General features: G+C 39.4%; 1 protein-coding gene across 1 annotated transcript in view; it reads left to right on the forward strand.

Moving 5' to 3' along the window:
- The first annotated feature begins 2,046 nt into the window (after positions 1-2,046).
- Positions 2,047-22,473, forward strand: part of pde4ba (phosphodiesterase 4B, cAMP-specific a) — a 67,233-nt gene continuing 46,806 nt past the window's right edge. The window contains exons 1-5 of the mRNA XM_070831580.1: positions 2,047-2,422; positions 16,322-16,516; positions 17,723-17,759; positions 18,021-18,091; positions 20,653-20,705. Coding sequence (XP_070687681.1) covers positions 2,322-2,422; positions 16,322-16,516; positions 17,723-17,759; positions 18,021-18,091; positions 20,653-20,705 — 457 coding nt within the window. The 5' untranslated portion in view covers positions 2,047-2,321. The remainder of the gene's footprint in view (positions 2,423-16,321; positions 16,517-17,722; positions 17,760-18,020; positions 18,092-20,652; positions 20,706-22,473) is intronic.

The following is a 22,473-nucleotide window of genomic DNA, read 5'->3' on the forward strand; positions in this document are numbered from 1 at the left end:
GCTAAATATTCTAGCTGTTTTCATCTCCTGAAGTGCTTATATTTACAGCCGAGATCAATTGTACGTTTTCAGAATCGGTTCCTGCTGGTGTACCATAAATGATGACCATTAAAGCGCGAGGAGGAGCTCTTTCTATATCTCCTTCGATGGTTAACCCTCGGGAGGTCATTAAGGAGGAGTGCCATTGTTATTGTCGCGCAGGATACACACAGCCCTGTGGCTACCACGTCTTCCGCCTCTCCCATTTCTCATCTTTGTGTGTATTGTGAAGCAGTAGGGCGAGCTGCACTGTGGGAATGTAGTAATGTTTCAGTTCTGGTCTCTCTGATCCTACTCCTCCCCTTATGTGTTCTTTAAAGTGCCGGTGCAATGTGTCATCTTTCCGATTCACTTTCAAAGAAATTACAAGGAAGCTTATGTGTCCTGTCATGACATTATTTACTTTAAACTCCCTCAGCTGTCAGGAGGGTTTATCTAAGACTACCGTGGGAAGACTATAGCTTTGGCTGTAGCTGTCAGATAAATGTAATGGAGTAAAGAGTACAATATTTCCCTCTGTGGAAATACTCAATTAAAATATAAATATATCAAGAATGTATTTAGTAAAGTACTTGAGTTAATTTACTGAGTCACTCTCCACGTCTGGTTGCGTTGGTGGTGTATTTTATTGTTATATTGCATTCATTTTTGTTGTCTATGCAATTTGGCTCAACTTTCGCTGAAATGACTTTCTTATGTTTTGCACAATCAAAAGCTTGTTGACATGATTTACACACACACATCCTTCAGTGGCTTCAAATTCGATGTATTTCTGATCCCTCATTCGTGCTGCTATATATCACAAATCTGTCATCAAGGCTTCAGTGTCACTATACTGTACTGTACTGTATGTACAGTGTCATCAGGCACTGTGGCCCCCCTGCGAGGGTGCCAGATGCCACCTCTTCCCCACACAGACACACTCTTGACAGTTAAGGTAGACCAGGTTGCCAGAATGACAGTGAGTCAAATCACCTTTGCACAGTAAGTGGATTTCTGATCCAGTACAAAAAAACATAAAGCAACCTCCACCATTACATTACAGAGTGTTATTAACCATTTAATAAATGTCTAAATATTGTTTTCTTTTATCATTGTGTCATGCATATTCTATAGACAGTATACATTTATAAAAGCTGCACATTTTCAAACAGTACAATAAAAAAGTCTAAACATTTTTTTAAATATAAATTCACTATTAAATCTACAGATTGTCATTGTCATCAGTGAAAGTGGACGTCAGTGGGAAAACATTTACTATACAATAGTGGGGTAAATATTAAATATTCTGTCTGTCACTCTTTTCCAGCCCTTTGAGACAAAGATTTGTTGAGCCATTTCCTGCAGAATGAACTCTCTTAAATCATTGTAGTTTGTACAGTACAGCAGTTATGCACGTGCAGTGTTTATGTTTTGAGTGGCCGTGTGTGTAGCCGGTATGCGTCTATATGTTTTCCACAGAGACGGCGTTAATTAAAGCTAACAAGGCAGAGTGATGGATGAATTATGACTCCACTCCAGTGACTCCACTCCAGAACTTAGATGCTCCTCCTCACTCTGCTGGGCCGTGCTGAAGGGAACAGAGCTTCATACACACACATACTACACACACACACACACTCACAGAGACACACACATACACACACACACACACACACACCGTGGGGAGGAAGTATAGCCTGTGACAAAGAGAAGAGTCCGCAAAGAGAGCACAGAGAGAGTGTGGAGAGTGTCAGAGTGTGAACAAGGGCTTAAACAGTTCCGTGATGTGACGTATGGACTGCTGTTGCTGTTGTGTGTGACATGTGTGGATAAGGTGTTTGGATACCTGTTTTGCTGCTTTTATCTGTGCTGGGGAAGGGATGGCTGATGGATAATCTGCTGAGTAACTTTTTAAACAGAGACTTCATGGATAACAATCATGTGAATGTATGACTGAGTGGCCTGAATAGATGATGCATGTGATGCTATTTATTGAGGGGAATGTGTGTGTGTGATGGTGCTTTGTAGTAACTGACAGATACAGTAGATCTCATTTAAAGCGCCTAGTTTGTGCAGTATAGTGTGTGATCTTTCTGTGTATATGCATGCTAGCGAGCAGTTATCACTAATGCTGCTGTCAGATGTGTGTATGATGGTGTGCTTGTGTGACATTCATATGCTTGGTCTGGGTGCGTGAAAGGCTAACACCCTGGGTGTGTTCTAGTTGATCTGTTTGTGGTTCTGTATGTGACATTATGTGCCGGGTAGCGTGCGCATGAGTGCATGTGTGTGTCGGGGCGATGTACCGGCGTTCACCCTGTGCCAGAGGAAGGGTTCATTTTGACTTCAGTGAGGAAGTCATCAGGAAACTCCACGCCACCAACCATGGCCACGCTCACAGGTTAGGGCGCACGGATAACCACACAACCATACACACACATTTCTCGCTGTCTCAAACTTAAACAGATGCTTCTGGTGTGGTCCTTTTTTTTAATCTAGTGTAATTTTTTAAGCTAATCACTTAACATTTGAATATTTTCTTCCATTTAAAGTGGTCTCACATCAATAAGTCTCGCGTTTCTCAGAGACGCCAAACTCCTCACTTTGCTGTGCGTGTCTATAGTAAATAGTATGTGTAGGCTTACTTCCTATTTCCCATACATTAAGCAGTCCTCTCATGTGTTTCTCATCATTATAGTAATCCTCAGATGGAATGTGTTTTTATTTGCTGTCACATGTTTGGGTGAGAATATCCATCTTAAGTTATATTTATGGTTTTGGGATGCACAAATTTTTGCAGAATGATGTTTTCAAGAGGTTACGTGTGGTTAAGAGAGTCAAGCAATTTGCCACGCAAATAAGTCTGGAAGTGTTGAGATTAATTTGTATATCATTCCTCCGTTTTTAGCCACAGTGTAAACATAGTCTTGTCTGTGAGACACCAGACGACCCGAAGGATATATCTAAAAAAAAAAAAGAAGGGAGAAAGAAATCGTGACACTGAAGGGTCTCCATTTGTCTCAGCCTTTAGCAACAGTGGTAAATTTGACTTTGTTGCCAAGCAGGATTTCATGTCTGACTGTATTAGTTAGTGTTTTGTACGTCCAAGAACACCAATGTCAAACTCTTCTTACACAGTTACCTAAAACTGTGGTTTCCAACCTGTGGGGTCAGAGGATCCAAACACAAATCTGAGAAGTTGCAAGATGATTAACAAGCTGAAGGGCAGACATTAAAGAAGGGAATGAGATGGGAAAGAGTGAGAGTTTTGGTAGATTGGATGGGATGACATGACAGTTTTGCTGTGTCACAGAACAATTTAAAGAGCCTGGTCTGGATCATAGCCAGGTGAAAATCAAAGTTCAAATGAGAATCTCTGTTTACAATGATTAAATTGACTTATTTTATTTAGTTATTAGTTATTTAGTTAATTTACTTCATCTCATTGCACCTGCTATTTTCCTTTTTGATCAGTTTTGATAAAACTCACCAGGTCTATAAGCATATTTACGAGTTCAATTTGACTTCAAATTGCTTTATTGGCATGAAGGCATAAGAACAGTGTAGCCAAAGCATCAAAATACATGTAGTTGAACATTAGTGCAACATCAATATATGTGTTTATATGTATTATATAGATCTGTAGATGTAGATCTATACATATAATCATATATTGTAAACCAACCAACCAACACCGATGCTGATGTTGATAGCAGACTTTTTTTTTTTAATGTCTGAGTCAGAGAAGGAGTAAACCAGTGTGAAAAACTAGGCTGGGTCTCACCCCAGGAGGACTGAGGGTATTCTGGCTCATCTGGAGAAACATCAAGTTTAGGGGACATCATATAATGAAATAGAGCATAGCGAAGAAAACAATGAAACAAACACAACAAGATTAAGAACGGATGTCCTCGTGAAGCTGGACCCAAGTCTTCAGAATGACTTGACATTGCTGCAGCTTATTAAAACAACATGACATTTACTGAGCAGTTTTTGTGTCATATGAATTGTCATTTACCAATAGAGTTCCCCAAGTGCATCAATGTAATGCAAAATGTTTCCTTAATATTCAAAACATCCGGATGTCTAAGTGGCATTCATGAAAATGTGGAGAGCTTGAGCTCTGGAGACATTGGGCATCCACCTCTGGTTGGGTGGGTTCCACCTCTGTGACTGAGGGTTTCCTGTGGAAAGTACTGGACTACACTGAAGAAAGCAGAAGTGCACAGATGGTGTACTGTACTGTGCTGCATGTTTTCACTCATTAAATAGGTAGACAAGGCCCGCGTGAGCGCCGGGGAGGATAATTACTCCATGACTGCTTCCTCACACTGGTCTATACATGTGCTTTTGTTTGTGCATAGCTTGTAACAAAGTTACACACATTCAGTTGGCTTGTCTGAGCCATTTATGGTATGTGGGTGTGCATGAATTAGCCTATATTTGTGTGTCAGGGAGTGTTTCTCACATGTTCAGCTAGGACAGCTAATCTCCTGGAGAGATGGGCTTAACCAAATATTTGAACAGTGACCCGGATTCCTATGGCATAATAACAAAGATCACAACCCCTTTTATCTGCACAGAGAGTTGTTCTGGGCGCTGGGTCATTTCGGGTCAATGTCTTGGAATAAGTTCTAAAGTGGGATGACTTTTGTGGGATGGACTTTGTGGTAATGTTATTCTGAAACATGGGCTGAGACACTGAGTACAAATTAACAAATTAGATGTCACTCACATCTAGTCATGCTGCTGTCTGAGTGGCGTACTACATCGGGAGCCCTCTACGGCAAAGAAGAAGCGCGGCATTGTCTGTAACATGATTGTAATCAGTCACAACAAAAACACATAAGAACAATGCGATTTAAAAAGAGGTTCCACAAAATATTGCCCATATCAGTTTGGAGTCTAACGCTATGTATAATTAAACTAAACAAATCTGATCCTGAGGCTGCTCTTCATCTTATATTTTGTTACATGTTAAATAGCTGTCAGCGTTTAAAAAAACAAATTTCTTTTAATTTTGGTGCCCAATTTTCCTTTTCCATCGCAGGACTTTGTGCTGAAATAAGAGTGTTTTGTGCTTGCTTGCCCGTGGGTGGGGTGCAGCACTGTGTTATAGAGTTTGTGGTTCAGCAGTATTTTATTTGCAGTGCACTTCACTTACCGTATAACATGTTGTTATGGAGATGGATACACAAAAAAAAAAAAAAAAAAATGCGGTGAGGACTGGTAAATGTGCCTTGGTTGTGTGGTCGTGGCTTTAGATTCTCTGAGTGACTCGCCAAAGTTGAAGTTGGCCGCCGTGACCGTGAAGTGGGTTTGATGATGATAAAAGTCATCGTTTCAGCTGATGGAAGATGATGGCAAGTGATAGCAGTGATGGCTGGGAGGATCACTGTGATCACTGATGATGATGATGATGATGATCGTTAGGAGCATGAAAAAAGGATTCAGATCTTTTACTTTACTAAAATAACCAATACATGTATATAAAAATACACCATTACTAGTAAAAGTCCTGAATTTAAGAACGTTCTTGAGTAAAAGTACGGAAGCATTGCAGCAAAATGTAATGAGGAGAAAAACGATTCAATCTGCTAAAAAAAAGAAAATCTGATGAGATTTAGAAGGCAAATCACTTCTAAGAATAAAATATAATTACTCACATTAAGCATTAAGTACGTAAATACTATGATTAAGTACATTACTTGAGTACATTTACTTTCCACCATCCTGCTAAAATGATTTTCTTAACTGAGCTGTGTACACTGTTCCAGAGTACACAGTTCAATGAGAGCAAGAGAGAAGCTGGGTACTGTGACGGTTATAGCCTGACTCTGTACAGACCAGGGAATGTAATGGAAAAGAGATGCCACACTGCAATTTACCAGCCCTGGAATGTTTTTTTTTTCTTTCTGTCTAAGCAGCGTCCTGTGAAGCCTCTCTGTGTTTTTCCTGCTCTCTTTGTCTTCCTCGCTGTTAAAAGTGCATTTCAGTTCATACAAGTGTCCATCAGTCTGTCAGCCTCTGTAACACATAATGTCTCACTGCACCCACCCACTTGCACACACCACACACACACACACACACTGAACCACCCATAGCCCCTGTTCCATCATCACACCTTTCGACCACCTCTGCTTTGTGTTTCTTGAAGTCATGACACATGAGGCTGCGTATTTAGACTGTAAATGATTCCTAAATGGGAGCATCTGTTAGATGAATTTGTTCCTAAATACGCATGTATAATGACTTGGCACAAGTCCTGATTATGTTAGTGGCCTAATTTCTATTAATAAGTGCTGTGTCTAGTTGGATACCAGAGTTTTCTTCTGTTTTCGGTCACATATTACAAAAGGCCAGAAGCTATTTTGATTCTCAGCAAGGGTTTTAGCCTGTTTTTTTTTTTATAAATTAAAAGTCAAGGCCATCTGTGGCTTATGGGCATAATTCTGGAGGATCATTTTTTATATTAATGTGATTGGCAGGAGAATGGATTCTTCAAGAATGCAGACCTCAATATAATTGTCACAGTTGATGCAACTTAACAATAAATCTTGAGGCAGTGGGAAACAAAATGCAATATAGGCTGTAGCCAACAAAGTTTTGCAGCTGTATTTATAGTTGTGCGTTCAGGGGAGCCTTCAGAGCCGCCTCAAAACATCAGGGTTACAGAGATACCACATGAGAACAGAGCAGCAAGAGCTGTGATTGGTCAGCTTGGGCTTCCTGTGTTTCTGATGCTGGAAGAGATTGTTGATTTTGAAGACAATGTTAAGGAAGCCGGGGAAAAAGCCACTAATCTGTAGCTTTTCAGTAACACACATCTAGTAAAGGCATCCTCACTGCAAACCTTTTGCTCACTATGAATGAATGAATGAATGAATGCAAACAAGTAATTTCACAGCAGATGTTACCTGCATGTAACTCCATTTCTATAACTTACATGAGTAGTTCACCATCACTCTGTATCACAGTGAATGAAAGAATGTAACCACAGTGACAGGGATATAGTAATTAGCAGAATACAGCCTCATCACACACACAACATGCCTGGCTGGTGTTGTGGTGGTGCCATCAGCGGGTGAATCATACATCAAAACTTCACAGTGCTTTAGGTATCCATGGCAGAGCACCCGCTAACTCCTTTCAGGGATCGTATCCATGGATGTTTTCTATATTTCTAAGATATCTGATGGAAATCCGGAGATGAGGCAAGCAAAAGAACATTTCTTGTGTTGATTGTTTCTTGATGTAATCAAAGTGGTCTGTGTTTAGATGGTGTGACAACCGAGAGTTAGTACTGGCACAATATCTTCATATTGCATCATTTAAATGAATCAGGAGTTGAGCAGCTTTAAACATTTCCACTGTGGGTGAAGGAAGCCAAAAAGAGACGTTACTGGTATCAGGCTAGATGTGGGAATAGATCTGTTTTGGCCAATGAAGAAATAATATTTGTTGAGTCATTGGTTGTTAAAGGTGAGCCCTTTGCTCCAGTAGAGTTCATGTGTTGGGAAACGTCTGCTTCAGCATTCACATGTTTAGACTTGCTCGGGTAATTAATGTATTTTTAGATGCCTCTGCTGCAGATTCATGTAAGGAAATGTTACAGTGATCTTTTGGAGCATGAATGTAGCTGCTATTTTTACTTGGTCTGATGGGATAGCTCAATCAGCTCATCATCCTTATGAGACATTTGAGAGCTCTGGCACATTTCACCGAGATGGCCGGTTAGACAGAAAGGTCTTTTTAAGGATCCCTCGCATGTCTCCAATACATTTTAGCATAATGCTCTATGTCTGCTTCTCTGATGCAGTGACACAGGTGGCTTTTATCTATTATTTTTCAAACCACAAGAGTGTTAACATTAGTAGAATTGCTCATTTAATAACAGAACAAAATCCAATTCAAGTGCGTGTAGAAGAAATAATATTTAAACCTCGGCAAACGCTGGGACAAACAGGAGGTGTTACCATGGCACCTCTGTTTGCACAACCCAACAGACAAATGGTCACTGGTTTCCCCCAACCATAACACACAGGAAGGAAGAGATTAATTCAAAGTATAAGAATGCTCTCTCTCTCCTTGTCTGTGACACTCTGTGGCTCTCTCTTTTCAGACACACAAGTGCCTGTCTGTTCTTCACAGACTGTGGCCAAATTTCAGTTATAGTCTCTTTCATTGTATTTTAGCTCACTCAGGTGAGTGAGTGGTATTTATGATGTAGGATAATTCAATATTAATCATTTGTTGATTTCAGCTTCTTAAATGTGAGAATGTGATGCTTTTCTTGTCATTCATGGTAGTACAGCTTGGATTTTTAGGCTGTTGGTCAGACAAAGCATATATTATATATGATATATGAACATATATTTGAAGACGTCGTCTTAGGCTGTGGGAAATTCCCTACTTTCTGACATTTTCTAGCCTGACAATTATTTTAGAAGATAATCTACAGTTGAATCAACACTGAAAATAATCACTGTGTCCCACAGGGTGTAAAACAGCTCTACCTCACACACCTACAGTCACATGAGTCAACACGCAGGATACTGAGTTGCCTCACTCTATCAGTAAATGACACTCACTGCACTGACCAGTAACTACTGTAAACTTGAGATAACACCATTGTCTTAAACCTGGGAAATGAAGTCATTTCTTAGGAAAAAATAATATTTGTCACAAAACTTCCCAAGCTCCTTGCTATCTTGATTTTCTCTTACTGGATGTGTTTAGTTCTGTTTTCTTTTCTTCTTTTTACCACTGTAGGAGTTTCCTCATCAAAGCCACAAGACAGATGTTACTCAATGTCAGAGACTGTGGTCCCTGATGTCTGCTTTGTCAAATTTAGAATAAACTACAACAAGTCTAAAGTACATTTTCTGTCTCTGGTAATCAGTGATGTATTTTACATATATTTGACTTTGCTTGTTGATTTATGTAGCAGTTATGTATCCACTTTAGCCCGAGTTCAAGTCAAGTCAAATCTTATGTATACAGCCCAAAATCACAAATCCCAGTTTGCCTTTGATGGTTGATTTGATGTCAAGTAGAACGGACCAACAAAATCATAATATATACAAAGTACAATGACAAGATTTCTTTTTGATCGACGTCTTTTTATTTATTTTAGACAATGTTAAACATTAAACACAAACAGAACAAAACAACAAAAAAAACCCCAATCCTACCCCGGCTATACCGGATCAGAGCGTTAGGCAACATATTTTATGTGGCACTGATTTGTATACAGAGTACAGAGCTTATGCAAATTAAGAACATTTGTCAGCAGACACACTTTCAAAGTAAGATAAAAATGGTAGCCACTGTTCATAAAATTTCCCAACAGATCCTTTCAGTGTATATCTAATTTTTTCCAAATGTATATGACCCATAACTTCTTTCACCCAATGACCATATGTTGGAGGACATGGATCTTTCCATTTATACAATATTAGTCTTCGGGCTAACAATGAGCAAAAAGCAATCATGCTAGTTTGATATCTGCTTAAGGGAGCATCCACTGAGACCACCCCGAATAAAGCAGTCAATGGGCAGGGGCGTACCGCTTTCCCACAAATGCTGGAAAAAGCCTCAAAGATGGATTGCCAATACCCAGAAAGTTTTGGACAGGTCCAGAATGTGTGTGAAAGCGTAGCAGGAGTTTGTTTGCACACATGAAGGATCCAAGTCCAGCTTGATCTTACAATGACAAGATTTCTGACACATTTAGATGATAAAATATATGTGAGGAATGTTGATCCAGGAGGACATTCATCATCTTCAGGTGTCGCCAAACAGCTCCATGCCCCGTCCTGTCAACCATGGAGAGCAGGAAGAGGATATGACACACAAAGAAAGAAAGAAAGAAAGAAAGACAGGAAGAAAGAGACAGAGAGAGGTAGAAAGAGAGGGAAAGAGAAGAGCTTGGAAGCTCGTGGGAACAGAAACAAAAACAGAAGGTTAGAGAAAAGCAGCGGTTATTAGAAAATGTTCAGTTTAAGTACAAGATCATTTTTAAAGTCCCATTCTTTAACTTTTTGGACAGCTTTCAATGCAATGCAGAATCAAATTTAAAAATCTTTAAACTGCTTAGTGGTTGGCTTCCCTGTACATTTCTGACATTCTCACTGATAATAATAATAATCCAGTATAGGTCCAGCCCATGTGCTGATTTTCAAACTGTATCTAACAAATCTGATGAGAGTGACGTTTTGTTACTTTGGTCTTGTAACTTCCCTGTGTTTTGATCCGTTACTGTATGTGTAAGGTTACTTCAATGTACGTCAGAGGTTTTGTTCAAGTCTCAAGCTTTCAGTTTTACTTTCACCATCATTACCAGGAGCAGTTTGCTGTTGCGAAACCAGTCAATTCAAACTGCTTCAAACTAATGCAGTGATTCAAACTGCTCCTGCCTCTGTCGTTTGTTGAAGTAACTTTAATCTTACATGTGTTAAATACCAGTAGAATGTATCTGTGTGTGTGTGTGTGTGTGTGTGTGTGTGTGTGTGTGTGTGTGTGTGTGTGTGTGTGTGTGTGTGTGTGTGTGTGTGTGTGTGTGTGTGTGTGTGATTGATGTCTGTGGGGTGGGTGTGTGTTACTTACTGTCTTTAGGTGTTAATGTAAACCACATAAATAGTTTATAAATCATTTACTAGTGCTTTATAGATCAGCCATTAGCCATTTACAAGAACAATCAATGCAACAGACTGTTAAACTGCTCACAGGAGCTTCTAGAAAATGAGCTGCAGAGCATCTAAACCGAAATCCATTAACATTAAACTCATCAACATTTACAACCACAGACAAAGGAACACATTTATTAACAATTTGGTTGAGTGGTTCTTCTAGTTGATGGTCTATAACTGATCTTTAAAGCATTCAATTATATCAATTATGCAGGAGTCACAACTTATAAACTGCTTGTAAGGGGTCCATTAGTAAGTCCCTAAATTAAAATGTAGGTAAGGCTTTATTTTTCTAATTTCTTACTAAATTCTCTGTTGGTCTCCTGGAAAGAATTCTACAATTTATATATGCAAAAATCTAAATACATAAAACATATAAACAATACTCATTTGGTCCACTTCCAAAATTAATAGTAACAACAATTCAACAGATATGAAGAATAAAGTGTCCAATAATGAAAAGTATTTACTTGACTTTAAGTTCCCCCAAGTAAAGTTGAGTCAGCAGCTCAATATCAACAGCTGCTTTTATACACAATAATTCACAAGGATAGATTAAAAATAGACTTTTACTCTGTTTTCCTTAGAATTGATACTAAATTACTTAGTTTTTCCATGAAATTGTTCTGAAAAGGACAGAAAAAACTTCAATTAGTCCAAAATTAGAGTTCTTGTTCATGCTGTTCTAGTATTATCGACATGTATAAACATCAGTCCATGGCTCTCAGTTGAATTCTCGTCAGCTTTTTTTCCACGTAGAAAGCTATTTTTTTAAATACAGTTGAATATTTTTTAGCTTTATTGAAATATTCTGACCAAACACAGTTATGTACAGAGCTTCTGGAGAAAGGAACACGTTTTTAAAGTGTGATGAACAGGTTATTACATGTGTGTCTCGTATTCTTACATTTTATGGATGATTGTCCATGAAACATGTAGTCAGTTGTATTGTGGAACTTATTAGCTGTCGTTTCTGTGTGCTTGGATTGAATTATTTGGCCTTGATTTTGTACATGTGTGATAATTTGATTCAGTGGTGGCATCTGCTTCTGTAGAAGGTAATGGGGATCCAATACAATGAACAAATTAACACTGAAAGAACTTCTCTCTACTTATCTGTTACTCCCAGCCAGTCTGCTCATCAGTCACAGAGATGCAGCTGGATCATGGGAAAGGAATGTAGTGTCATCATAGCGAATAATTTTCGGGTCAGAAGGAGCACTTCCTGATTGCTTTAGTGAAACATAACACCAGAAACATAACTCCCCCCTATATAGTACCATGATGGTCACAATTAAGTAGAAAATGTCTCCATCACTGAGTCATTTTATCCTCCGTAGTTCTTTGGAAGGACACACTGTTATGTAAAAAAATGAAAACACAACCGTGCGTCATGAAATCTGACACTTTGATCCCTCTCAACCCCCATTCACACATTGTCAGATTCTTTAAATTCATGCTAGTCTAACTAATTATTCTCCTTCTACCAAGGGAGTTCATGATTGCAATAAAGCATTTAGCCTCTGGTTTGTCTTGATCTCTCGGCAGTTCTCATCCTGTCTGAACAGAAGGCATGTTTCCGGTTGACAGAGCAAGAACTTGAATTTTACGTTTTTACAGGTGTAGGTGTTTATATATAGAGTAGAAGTGTGGGATCCAAATGCTGATGGCCATATTGTTCTGTATGTGAACTTCAAAGAGACTGATATGAGTGAGAGTGGTTTCCCAGACAAATGCACTAAATCCACTAAACCACCAGGACACCCCATTAAATGGAAAAGGGTCTTTGTTCCCAAGTTCTCTCTTTGTGTTGTTTTTTCGAAGGTTAAATTCTTGGATATCCTTTCTTTGTCCTGTTAAGTAGACCAGCGCAAAAACACAGCCATGAGATAAATGTGCTTATTTTTCGACTTTTTGTAATTACTTGAGATAACCATTACACAGCATTTAGAGTTGCCTGTTTTGGAAATATATGGAACAATTTTATCAAAGCTCAGAGGATTTCTTTGTAGCTTTTGGAGCTGACAACTGTGCCTCACAGTGTTTACTGAAAGTTCAGAAAGTCTAGTAAGGAGACTCTTGACTTTTGATTATTTTCTTACACAACATACATGTTTCCAGAGGTCACTACTTCAAGTTCAAGTTTAGATATTTTTTCTGGGGTCTGATGGGACTTTGCTGGTCAGGGGGGAGCAGTCAGTGCTACCTGAGGATCAAACTAGACACAAATATTGTCATCAGTCACCCAAACAGTCACAAGAGAGTCATAAGACTGTGTTTCAGTGCAGTTCAGTGCAGTTTAAAGACGGCTGCTCCGCAGTCTGAATGTTAACTGAATGATCAGCTTCTTCGTGGCATCCCCTCATTCACTGTGGCAATAACTGCATATTTAAGTGACTGTTAATGTAAATGTTGCCCCGGTTTTCCTTTTTATTTCGTGAAACAATATTCAAAATGTACAGCAACAGAAATAGAAATAAATCTAACAGGATCTTTAGTCCATCTTTAAGTTACTCCACGGTGGTGTCGCGCCCACTCTGGGAACCACTGCTATAGTATTCTTCTTCTGATATTTCTTATTGCTGAACCAATTAGTCAATCAAAAGAAACAATTTGGTAATTATTTGGTAATCATGATTTATTTTAATCATGCAAAAATGCTAATTTTCAATGTCACAGTTTAGTTGTACTTGTAGTTAAAATGTCTTGTTTTGTGACTCAAACTAAACAAGTTATTATATATATATATATATATATATATATATATAGAATATATAGAATCAAAGCACCAAGTTCAATATATTAGATTATAAAGTATACTTATATTTAATTCTTCTTTACCAGTTACTCACTGGTGAAATTAATTTAATGAACTGTGGGTTAAACTAACTGACCACGAAGAACTTTCTAACAAAAGGATGGCAATTTCAATTTCCTTAATGCTCATAAGTGACCATCATACAAGTATTATGTAAGGGGTGACGCAGGGAGTTGGTCATTATTGCAAAATGAACCCCGACAGGACGGTGCAGTTACCTGTTCTCATTCTCATACTTGGCCATCTCTTTGTGTGTTAATGCTTACACAACACAGTGGTCATCAGCCCCCTCTGGTGAGGGGCAATCCACGCCTTCTTTTTCATCCTGTTTTTCTTCTCATAACTGGATCAAGCACCATCACAACACCTGTACCCCAGCTATTACCGTTACACATGACAGACATGACTGTCATGAGGATGTGACTCAGCTCAGTGCCGATGTGTTTGTGTAGCAGCAGAACAATACATTGGATTATACTTACTCAAATACATTTCAGAGGGAAATATGTTTTATTTCATTGATTTGATAGCTGGAGTTACTGGATACTTTCCAGGAAGGACATATGTTTACGCTTTGGTATTACTTACTTAAATCCTTACACCAAAGGAACTGGCTTATGAACTTTGCTCTACATTATATCGTCTCATCCAGTCTCATGAAATCAAAATCTTGGCAAAACATTTCTGGCTTTTATAAAAGATAAGAGAAAAAGATGGGGCAAGGTTTGAGGTGTGTGTGTGTGTGTGTGTGCGTTGTGGATAACTAGACTCGGCTCTTGAGTCAGAAGTCTCTACATGTGATCACAACACACAAAGCAGTTGAATGACCTGAGGGCAGAGCAGTCAAGCATTCAATGCATGATGCGTAGTGCAGGCATGCATGTGCATGTATGTATTAGGCCCACACACACTTTCGCTTTGCACTGATCTTAATATCACGTCATAATTCGCAGGGAAAAGGAGAAGCTCCTGAATTCCTTTTACTCACACAACGAGAGCACTGAGCTTTAAACACACTGGTCTTCTGTATGTTCTTCATGCCACTGAATGCCTGTTTTTGGACACATATTTAGAATATTAAACTGACATTTCTGTTTTTTTATGACGCATGAGAAGCTTTCTTGCACAGTTTTTTTTTTACGGATCCTATTTCGCGATTCAACATAAACATAGTTTATTTTGACATGTCCGACCAACATTCAGGCCTTTTGTGTCCAGCAATATTGGCCTTGGAGTACAGACACAACAAAACAATTCCCCCTCACTGTATATGAATTTAAGTCATGTCTTAGCTGAAACATTGTTTTACAGCTCACTGTGTTGTTGTACACTTTGAGCCACTTTTTTAAAATATCTTGTTTGTCTCATTCATTTACTGTCTTTACTCCTCTCTGTATATGCTGTTTTGAAAAATGTTATACATCTAAACTTGACTTGGACCATGCCAACTTGTCTTAGTTCATATTTATTTGACACAGACTCTCTTAGCTCTGATGTTATACATGTTATCCCATTCATTTATTCCCATATGCCCAAAAATGGTTCAGTGGTTGGTATGAGTTGACACAGGGGCCTGTACTAAAGCACACCAGTCCATGAGAGCTCTTAAATCTATACACCGTCTGGTGGATATTTCCTTTTGAAAATCTTTTTGTATAGATGAACTATTCCAGATTGGATTAAAATAAAGGGGTGCAACGTTTTCACAGATACTGGATATTTTGTTAGGATAACATCACAAATAAAACTTTCACTCATTTTCTAGATCCCCATTAGACATGTTTAACATAAAATTACTTCAATTAACTAATTACAAATTCTTTAAACCATAAAAATCTGCCCAGACTCTTGTTTTAACTCAGATTTTAAGTCAGCGCAGTGAGGCGTTACCCTTTCCAGTGGATGAATGTGTCAACAGCTGCTTCAAACTCTGCACCTACATCCGTCTGCACGGCGAAGGTCAAACATCAAAACGAAGTAAAAATAAGCAAACATATTTTTGATTGCAATGGGACTTTTAAGTTTGTAGTGTAACCAGCAGCCACTGTGCTGGTGTGTGTGTTTACTACACAGAGGGGGAAGTAATGGCCATCAAGGTGGAACAAAGTAATAAAAGCAAAAAATCAAACAACAGTGGAAAATGCATGGAAAGTGTCACATGCACGGTTTGTTTGAAAAGTGATCCCTGGGCGGATGCACCACAGCCATACCGCCTCCTCCTCTCAGATGATGTCTTAATGAGATCCACCTCCACCTTCCCCCGTTCCTCCCCCTTTCTCCTCCTCCTCATGAATGTAGGAGCCTCAGTCTCAATCATTTCCATCGTCGCGCACTCTCGCATGTCATGCTGCCCTTTCTGGCCCGGTCATGTCAAGTCTGTTCATGCGTGTGTATGTGAGCGTCCTCTATGCATAATCAGAGTCAGTGAGAGTGTGTGCCTGCAGCTTATCTCCTAAGGGGATGCTGATGTACGTGAAAGAATTGCTCTTCCCCTTTAGTCATTAAAACCTGAGTTCACAGAGTGCTCGATAATGAAAAGAAAATGTTATCAGAAAAGTCAGAAAGACTTGATGTTGTTTTTTTGGTTCTTTGAAGGTCAGAATGGGAGTGTTTAATGGCAAAAAGCTTTTGATGAAGTTACAGGAAAACCAAAAGCACTTACTGCAGATTACTGTTACTATTACTTATATATAATTAATTTCTCTCTGCTGTATTGCTGTACACTCAACATTACTGGGGAAAAAAGCTGCAAGGAAAAGAAAATTAACGTCTTAAAAACTGTGTGTTTCAGTTTCGATGTGGAGAATGGCCCGTCTGCCAGCTGCAGCCCTCTGGACCCACAGGCCTCCCCCGGCTCGGGTCTGGTGCTCCACACTAACTTCCCCGGTCATAACCAGCGCCGAGAGTCCTTCCTCTACCGCTCTGACAGCGACTATGATCTGTCACCCAAGTCGATGTCACGAAACTCCTCCATCGCCTCTGAACTGTAAATAGAACACACTTGCAAATACACACAGCATGAACACAATAGCACAACTATGTCTGCAGGCTCATTAAGCTTAACAACACAAATGAGGGGGATAAAAACTGGATTTTTGAGTGAGGGGAACATGATCCGCCCATCTCCAGTTGAGATAATCTTAAGTAATAAACTGCATATACTGTAGATGCACATATAACTGTAGCCAGACACCCACAAGATGATGGATCTTATTTTTTCTAGACATGGACTATGGATATTGATTGAGAAGTACATGAAAACTAGGGCAGGGTGATTCTTCACATGTTCAAGTAAAAACTTGAAATATTTATTTTTTTCAACAAGATTTCCACAGATTCGTTAATTCAAAACAATTGTGTGACATGATATGATCATATAGTTGTGCTACAAATCCATCTGCTGTTTTTTTGTTAGGCTGTCACTCCTGTGTATTGCTGAACATGAGTGCTGGGTTTTAGCACATGTTTCTAGTATTCCTAATATATATAATATATATAATCAATGTACTATGTTTTATGTTCACGTGTGTGTTTCATTTAAATGCAAAACAAATCTTCCCTGCGGGATAATAAAGTTCAAAGTTGAAAGGATGAAGACAATAGCACTGATTATCACCCACCCTAATCGAAATTAATTCACGTGGGAAAAAGTTTAGCAAGCAAACTGCAACCTCTGCTGTTTTATTTACCATTAAACTACATCACTTGATGCGCAGCAGGCCAGAGTGGGGTCTCTGCAGCTAAATTACTGCTCTGCCCCCCCCGCCCAGGTGGAAAATCTGGTGATGGATACTCTATCGTGGGGGTTTGCGTAAGGAGGCATAACATGACAATGATTTGAAGCCCACAGAAGAGTAATTCAGTGTTTTGTCCTGTCTCAGTGTATGAAAATAGGTCACTCTGTGAGCTAAGTGCCTTACAAGGTTACATCCATTCAGAGCAAAAGAGTCCGCTTTTTGACCCATGACCCATCCCCCCATGTCCCACTCCCTCTTTGGACATCTCTTTCAGTTTATTATAGTAAGGAGGCTGGCTGGGTCAAAGTAGTCATTGTTACTGTTCTTATTACTTTGCTTTTCACCATGACTACGCTGACGGAAAGCACTTTGGCGTATGAGAACATCAAAATCTGATGTGCATCATATTTAAGGGTGTTTCTTACCACCTCTCTGTCTTTGTGTGTGTGTTTCAGACATGGTGATGACCTGATCGTTACGCCTTTTGCTCAGGTAAATATCTCACCATCTGTAGCCCAAAATGTGTATTAAACAGATGGGGCTATTAGAGTACAGTTGCCAACACTAATTACATACATGTAAAAATATCAGTGTGTAATGTATAAATGTGTAATTTTTTTATGATTAATTTTTTTTTATCATCACAGATTAATTGCACTAGACCCAAGCAGAAACTGTTACAGAAGGAAAAAAATACCAAGGAAAATAAATGTGGTGCAAAGGAGCCTAAAAATTCTTTCTCTGCTTTTCCAGGTTCTGGCAAGCCTTCGAAGTGTGAGGAATAACTTTACTGTACTGACCAATGTCCAGTGTGCCTCCAGCAAGTAAGTGCTATACACTTTTTTTCTAACATGGCTTTTCCTCCTTAAATAGTAACTTCAGTGACCCTCTTTGAGTTCACATTTGATGCAGCGTGCAAGTTTACAGACAATATTAGGAAAATACGTCCAGGCGACTCTAAAATTCAGAAGAGCCTGCTGATAATAAAACACAAGCTTTATACTTTATCAAGAGCCATCATGGGAACCTCAAAAAAGTGTTAGAAATCAAGTGCACTTAGACACTGGCAGGATTAATGTTTTACATTCCCGTGTGGCAGAGTGCCACATACATTTGATATGAACATTATGCGCCAAATGTTGTGGAAGTGGAAATACATCAAACTCATCAATTTCGCCTCTTCACAGCTTTTTTAATAAACAAAGCGTCAAAGTCAAAGGCTGGTCATAATGTGCACTCAGTCTGCAGTTCCATTATTCCACCACAAGGTGGAGGTATTGAGCTTTACAGAGACTGAGCTGTGGGGTCTGACGCCACAGCTGCTTCCACCACTCACAGTGGAGCAGGTTAAGTAGTCCATCAAACAAATACAGCACATGCATTGTACAAACGCGCATCCGTACACACACACACACACAGACACAAAATGCAGTAGTGTTTTGAACATTTTTAAGGGGGGATTTAATAACCGACTGAATACAACTTCTCAGTGTGACAGAAATAAAAGTGGAATTGTCATTTTGTCGTTGCCGTCATTCATCGTCTTTATCTCCTGAGAAATTAAAGAATAGTTTCCAACTGGTTCAGTCAATTTAAATGCTCTTCAAGGAATTCCTCTGTGGTGGTGAGGCACAAACACAAAAACACACCCACAACTGTTCGCGCAGATAGAACGCCTCATTGGTATGCATTTAAAGTATTTGTTGTCTTATTTATTCTGCACTGTAACGGAGGCCAGCGGATCGAATTTGTGTCTCACATATAATGAAGTAGAACATGTCAGAAAACCAGCCCAAGAACACCTCACTGCGCTGGCTGAAACAGTGGGATGTTTGCTGCTTGAAAAGTTGCATCAACTTTATTATTTGATAAATTAATTTTCCTTTGAACTACTAATTAATCAACTAATACTTTCAGTTCTTGTCTAATCAAAGCGGCACAGTTCTTTAAAGCAGCAGCAGCAGTTAGCTTCAGCATGGCAGCTCCCAATGGAGGTGAGACTGCAGATGCAGGTACCCTGAAAATATCTATGTGGGGCGCCTTTCCCTCTCTTCTGCATTGCTAAGAGCACTCCAAAGCTGTTCCAAAGGCTGTATGAACGCTCAGTGTGCTGTATTGAATACCTGAGGCCGGTCTGACCTACATTCTGCTCTGACACCCACACATAGACAGGAGCAGAAACTAAGACACACACTGAAGCACGCAACCAAAACCAACATGCTAATACACACATATATAATTCCAACAAAATATCAGGCAGATGATCGATGAGTCCCCGCTGAAGGGAAATTTATCAATACACCATTAGCTGCCCACTGTCCAGCTGCCACTCTCTCTCTCTCTCTCCCACACAAGCACAGATCCTGCAGTCTTTTGTCCCTTCAAGACGCCACATTTTCACGTGGCTGAGACCATTACACAGCGTTTGATGTGACATGAACCTGAACATACATTGAAAGAATAACATTAATATGCAGTTAAATGTTAATGCAGCAGGAGGCTGGTTTCATTGCTAAAAGCAGGGAGGACGCAGAGCTCAGCGTGTCAGTATGCAAATAGAACGAGGATCAAATGCTTATAAGGACTGCCTACAGTAGTGTTACTAATAGCTCGTGGACATATATAACTGAATGGTACATGGGGCATCAGACTATGAAACAATGTTTGTACCAGACTACCACGAGTTTCCGTTACAACTAACAGACTAAACTGATGAAAGGAATAAGTCTGACCTCCCTTTCAGTTTTGAGTGATGCCATAGAAATATGCTCTGTGGGTGGGGGGGCGCCCCATGTCAATTTCCAGAACAGACACATAAGTTTGTCATACTTATAGAGTCAATTAAAGGAATCGGCTAGTTTGGCATTTTGGGAAATACACTTACTTGCTTTGTGGCCTAGAGTTACATGATAAGATGTCTCATGTATGTCCATTTAGTATGAAGCTACAGCCAGCAGCTTAGCTTAGCTTAGCTTAGCTGCTAGCCCTGTCCTAAGGTAACAACATTTCTGTCCCGGGCTCACTGATTAACATGTTATATGTCTTTATTAAATCATAAACTGAATGGAAAAATGCCAGTTTGTGCTAGCTGTTTCCCCCTGCTTCCAGTCTTTATGCTAAGCTAACTAGCTACAGGCGGTAGCTTCATATTTACAGTACAGACATAATGGTTGTATTAATCTTCTAAGTAACAGCCACATGTTGAATTATTCCTTTAACAAAGATGATTAACCCTTTAAGCTCTTACACCTTACTATGAGAAAATGTTAATTGTGATTTGGGCGAACCAACCCTTCAAAGGTGAAGATTATGTGCAGAATATTTGTAGGGTATTTGATTTATTTTCTAACATCTTTCTTTCTCTGTCTTTCTCTCCTTCTTTCAGGAGGTCTCCTGCAGCAACAACTCAGCCTCCAATCACCAGAGTTTGTCTGCCAGGTAAGAGGATCGTAGGAAAGTCCTGCCTCTGACTTCTGAAAGCTGTGTTAAGAACATGCATCTTTTTCTACGTATCTGGTTTATATCTGGCTTGAACTTTCCCCCTGCCACAATTTTTCCTTGTTCTTTTGATTCTTTTCTCCTGCCTCCCTGGCTCCCTCCCTGCCTATGTCCTCTGCCTCGTCCTTCGCTCATGAACTCGCGTACGTGACGACTTTCACTTTTTGCGCCATCTGTCTCCAGCTCCAACAATGTAGTCCAGACTATTTTGTCGTCAAGCTCATTAATCTTGTTCACAACACAAATGAACTGGTATTTCAGACAAACGCTTTCAGACTCACTCACACTATGGTCTATTAAAGCAGCTCCCTCAAAGACAACAGCAAACCTCCCTTATTTTCTTTGATCATGTTTGATTTTAAGCAGCTGTGTGAGTGTGAGTGTGAGTGTGTGTGTCTAAGTGTACAGTTTGTGTGTGCAAGTACATGTCTACGCCAGTAAGAGGCAGTGTGTAAAAGTATATGAGTGGACATGAGCGCTATACATGTGAGTGTACGTGGTTGCAAAAAGTGTATTGCTCGTGAATAATTTTTTTTTGTGATGCTGGACACATGATGAAAATTGGTTTTACACATACTTTATACGCATTTGATTGTGTGTTTATGAATGCTTTTAAAACTGGAGATTTCAGATATTCTATGATCTATATGACAATTTTATAATAACGATGCATCAAAGACTATATGAAAACAATGTGGCAATTTGAAAGTGGCCGTTCGTAGTAATCTGCAAAGAATTTTCACTGAATCTGTAGATCCCCCTCAGCTTTGTGGAGCTGTATAATGACTTTCAGTTAATGTTTTATCTGCCTCGCCTGTTTTGCTTCACTCTCACCGTACTCATAGCGTAGCTTTCGAGCGCAGCAGGCAGCAGTTTTCAGCAAAAAACTCTAATAATTGGCTGTACACTACCTGTATAGCACCAAATGGCAGACAGACACAATCGGAGACTAGGTGGTGATCAAAGTGGAGCATTTAATAACTTATGAGCCAGATATTTCCCTCAGGAGTTGATGGGGAGCTAAAAAGGAGAAAAAACCACACAAGCACAGGGAGAACATGCAAACTCCACACAGAAATGTTCAAGGCTCTTACATTTTATATACGTTTTTACGATATTTTTTTACTGCAGGACCAATATGGTGTTTTGGCGAGTAAATGTAGTAGTATATAGTGTGTGTATCATTAGTTTTTATGATAAAACAATGAAGTATCAGACCTTTAACTTCACATCTGTAGGTGGATGTTCCCACATTCTAGGCAGACCATTGAAAACAGTGAGGTGTGTTGTTGTGTAAAGAGGGACTGAGATGAGCATCAACGAAACCGAGAACAGTAAGCGTAGTTAACCATAAAATCACCAACATACTTTACATGAAACCAACTTGGGGCAGGTATGACATCAAAGTCAAACTCAGCCAGTTCCACAAAGATAACAATGTTTTTTTTTTGTTTTTCACAAAAAACACAAGTGTATTTTTTTCCAGCACATTTAATCATTTCTAACCAAAACACTGCAAGGAAATTACACCCACACATTTAAACGAGTTAAGTTGTGCTTATACTGAAATGTATGTTGTTGAAAAGAAAGCGTGTGTGTGTGTGTGTGTGTGTGTGTGCGCGCGCGCGCGCGTGTGTGTGTGTGTGTGTGTGTGTGTGTGTGTGTGTGTGTGTGTGTAAGTGTGTAAGTGTGTAAGTGTGTGATGAGC

This window comes from Pempheris klunzingeri, chromosome 6 (assembly GCF_042242105.1).
Source record: "Pempheris klunzingeri isolate RE-2024b chromosome 6, fPemKlu1.hap1, whole genome shotgun sequence".
Classification (NCBI taxonomy): Eukaryota; Metazoa; Chordata; class Actinopteri; order Acropomatiformes; family Pempheridae; genus Pempheris; species Pempheris klunzingeri.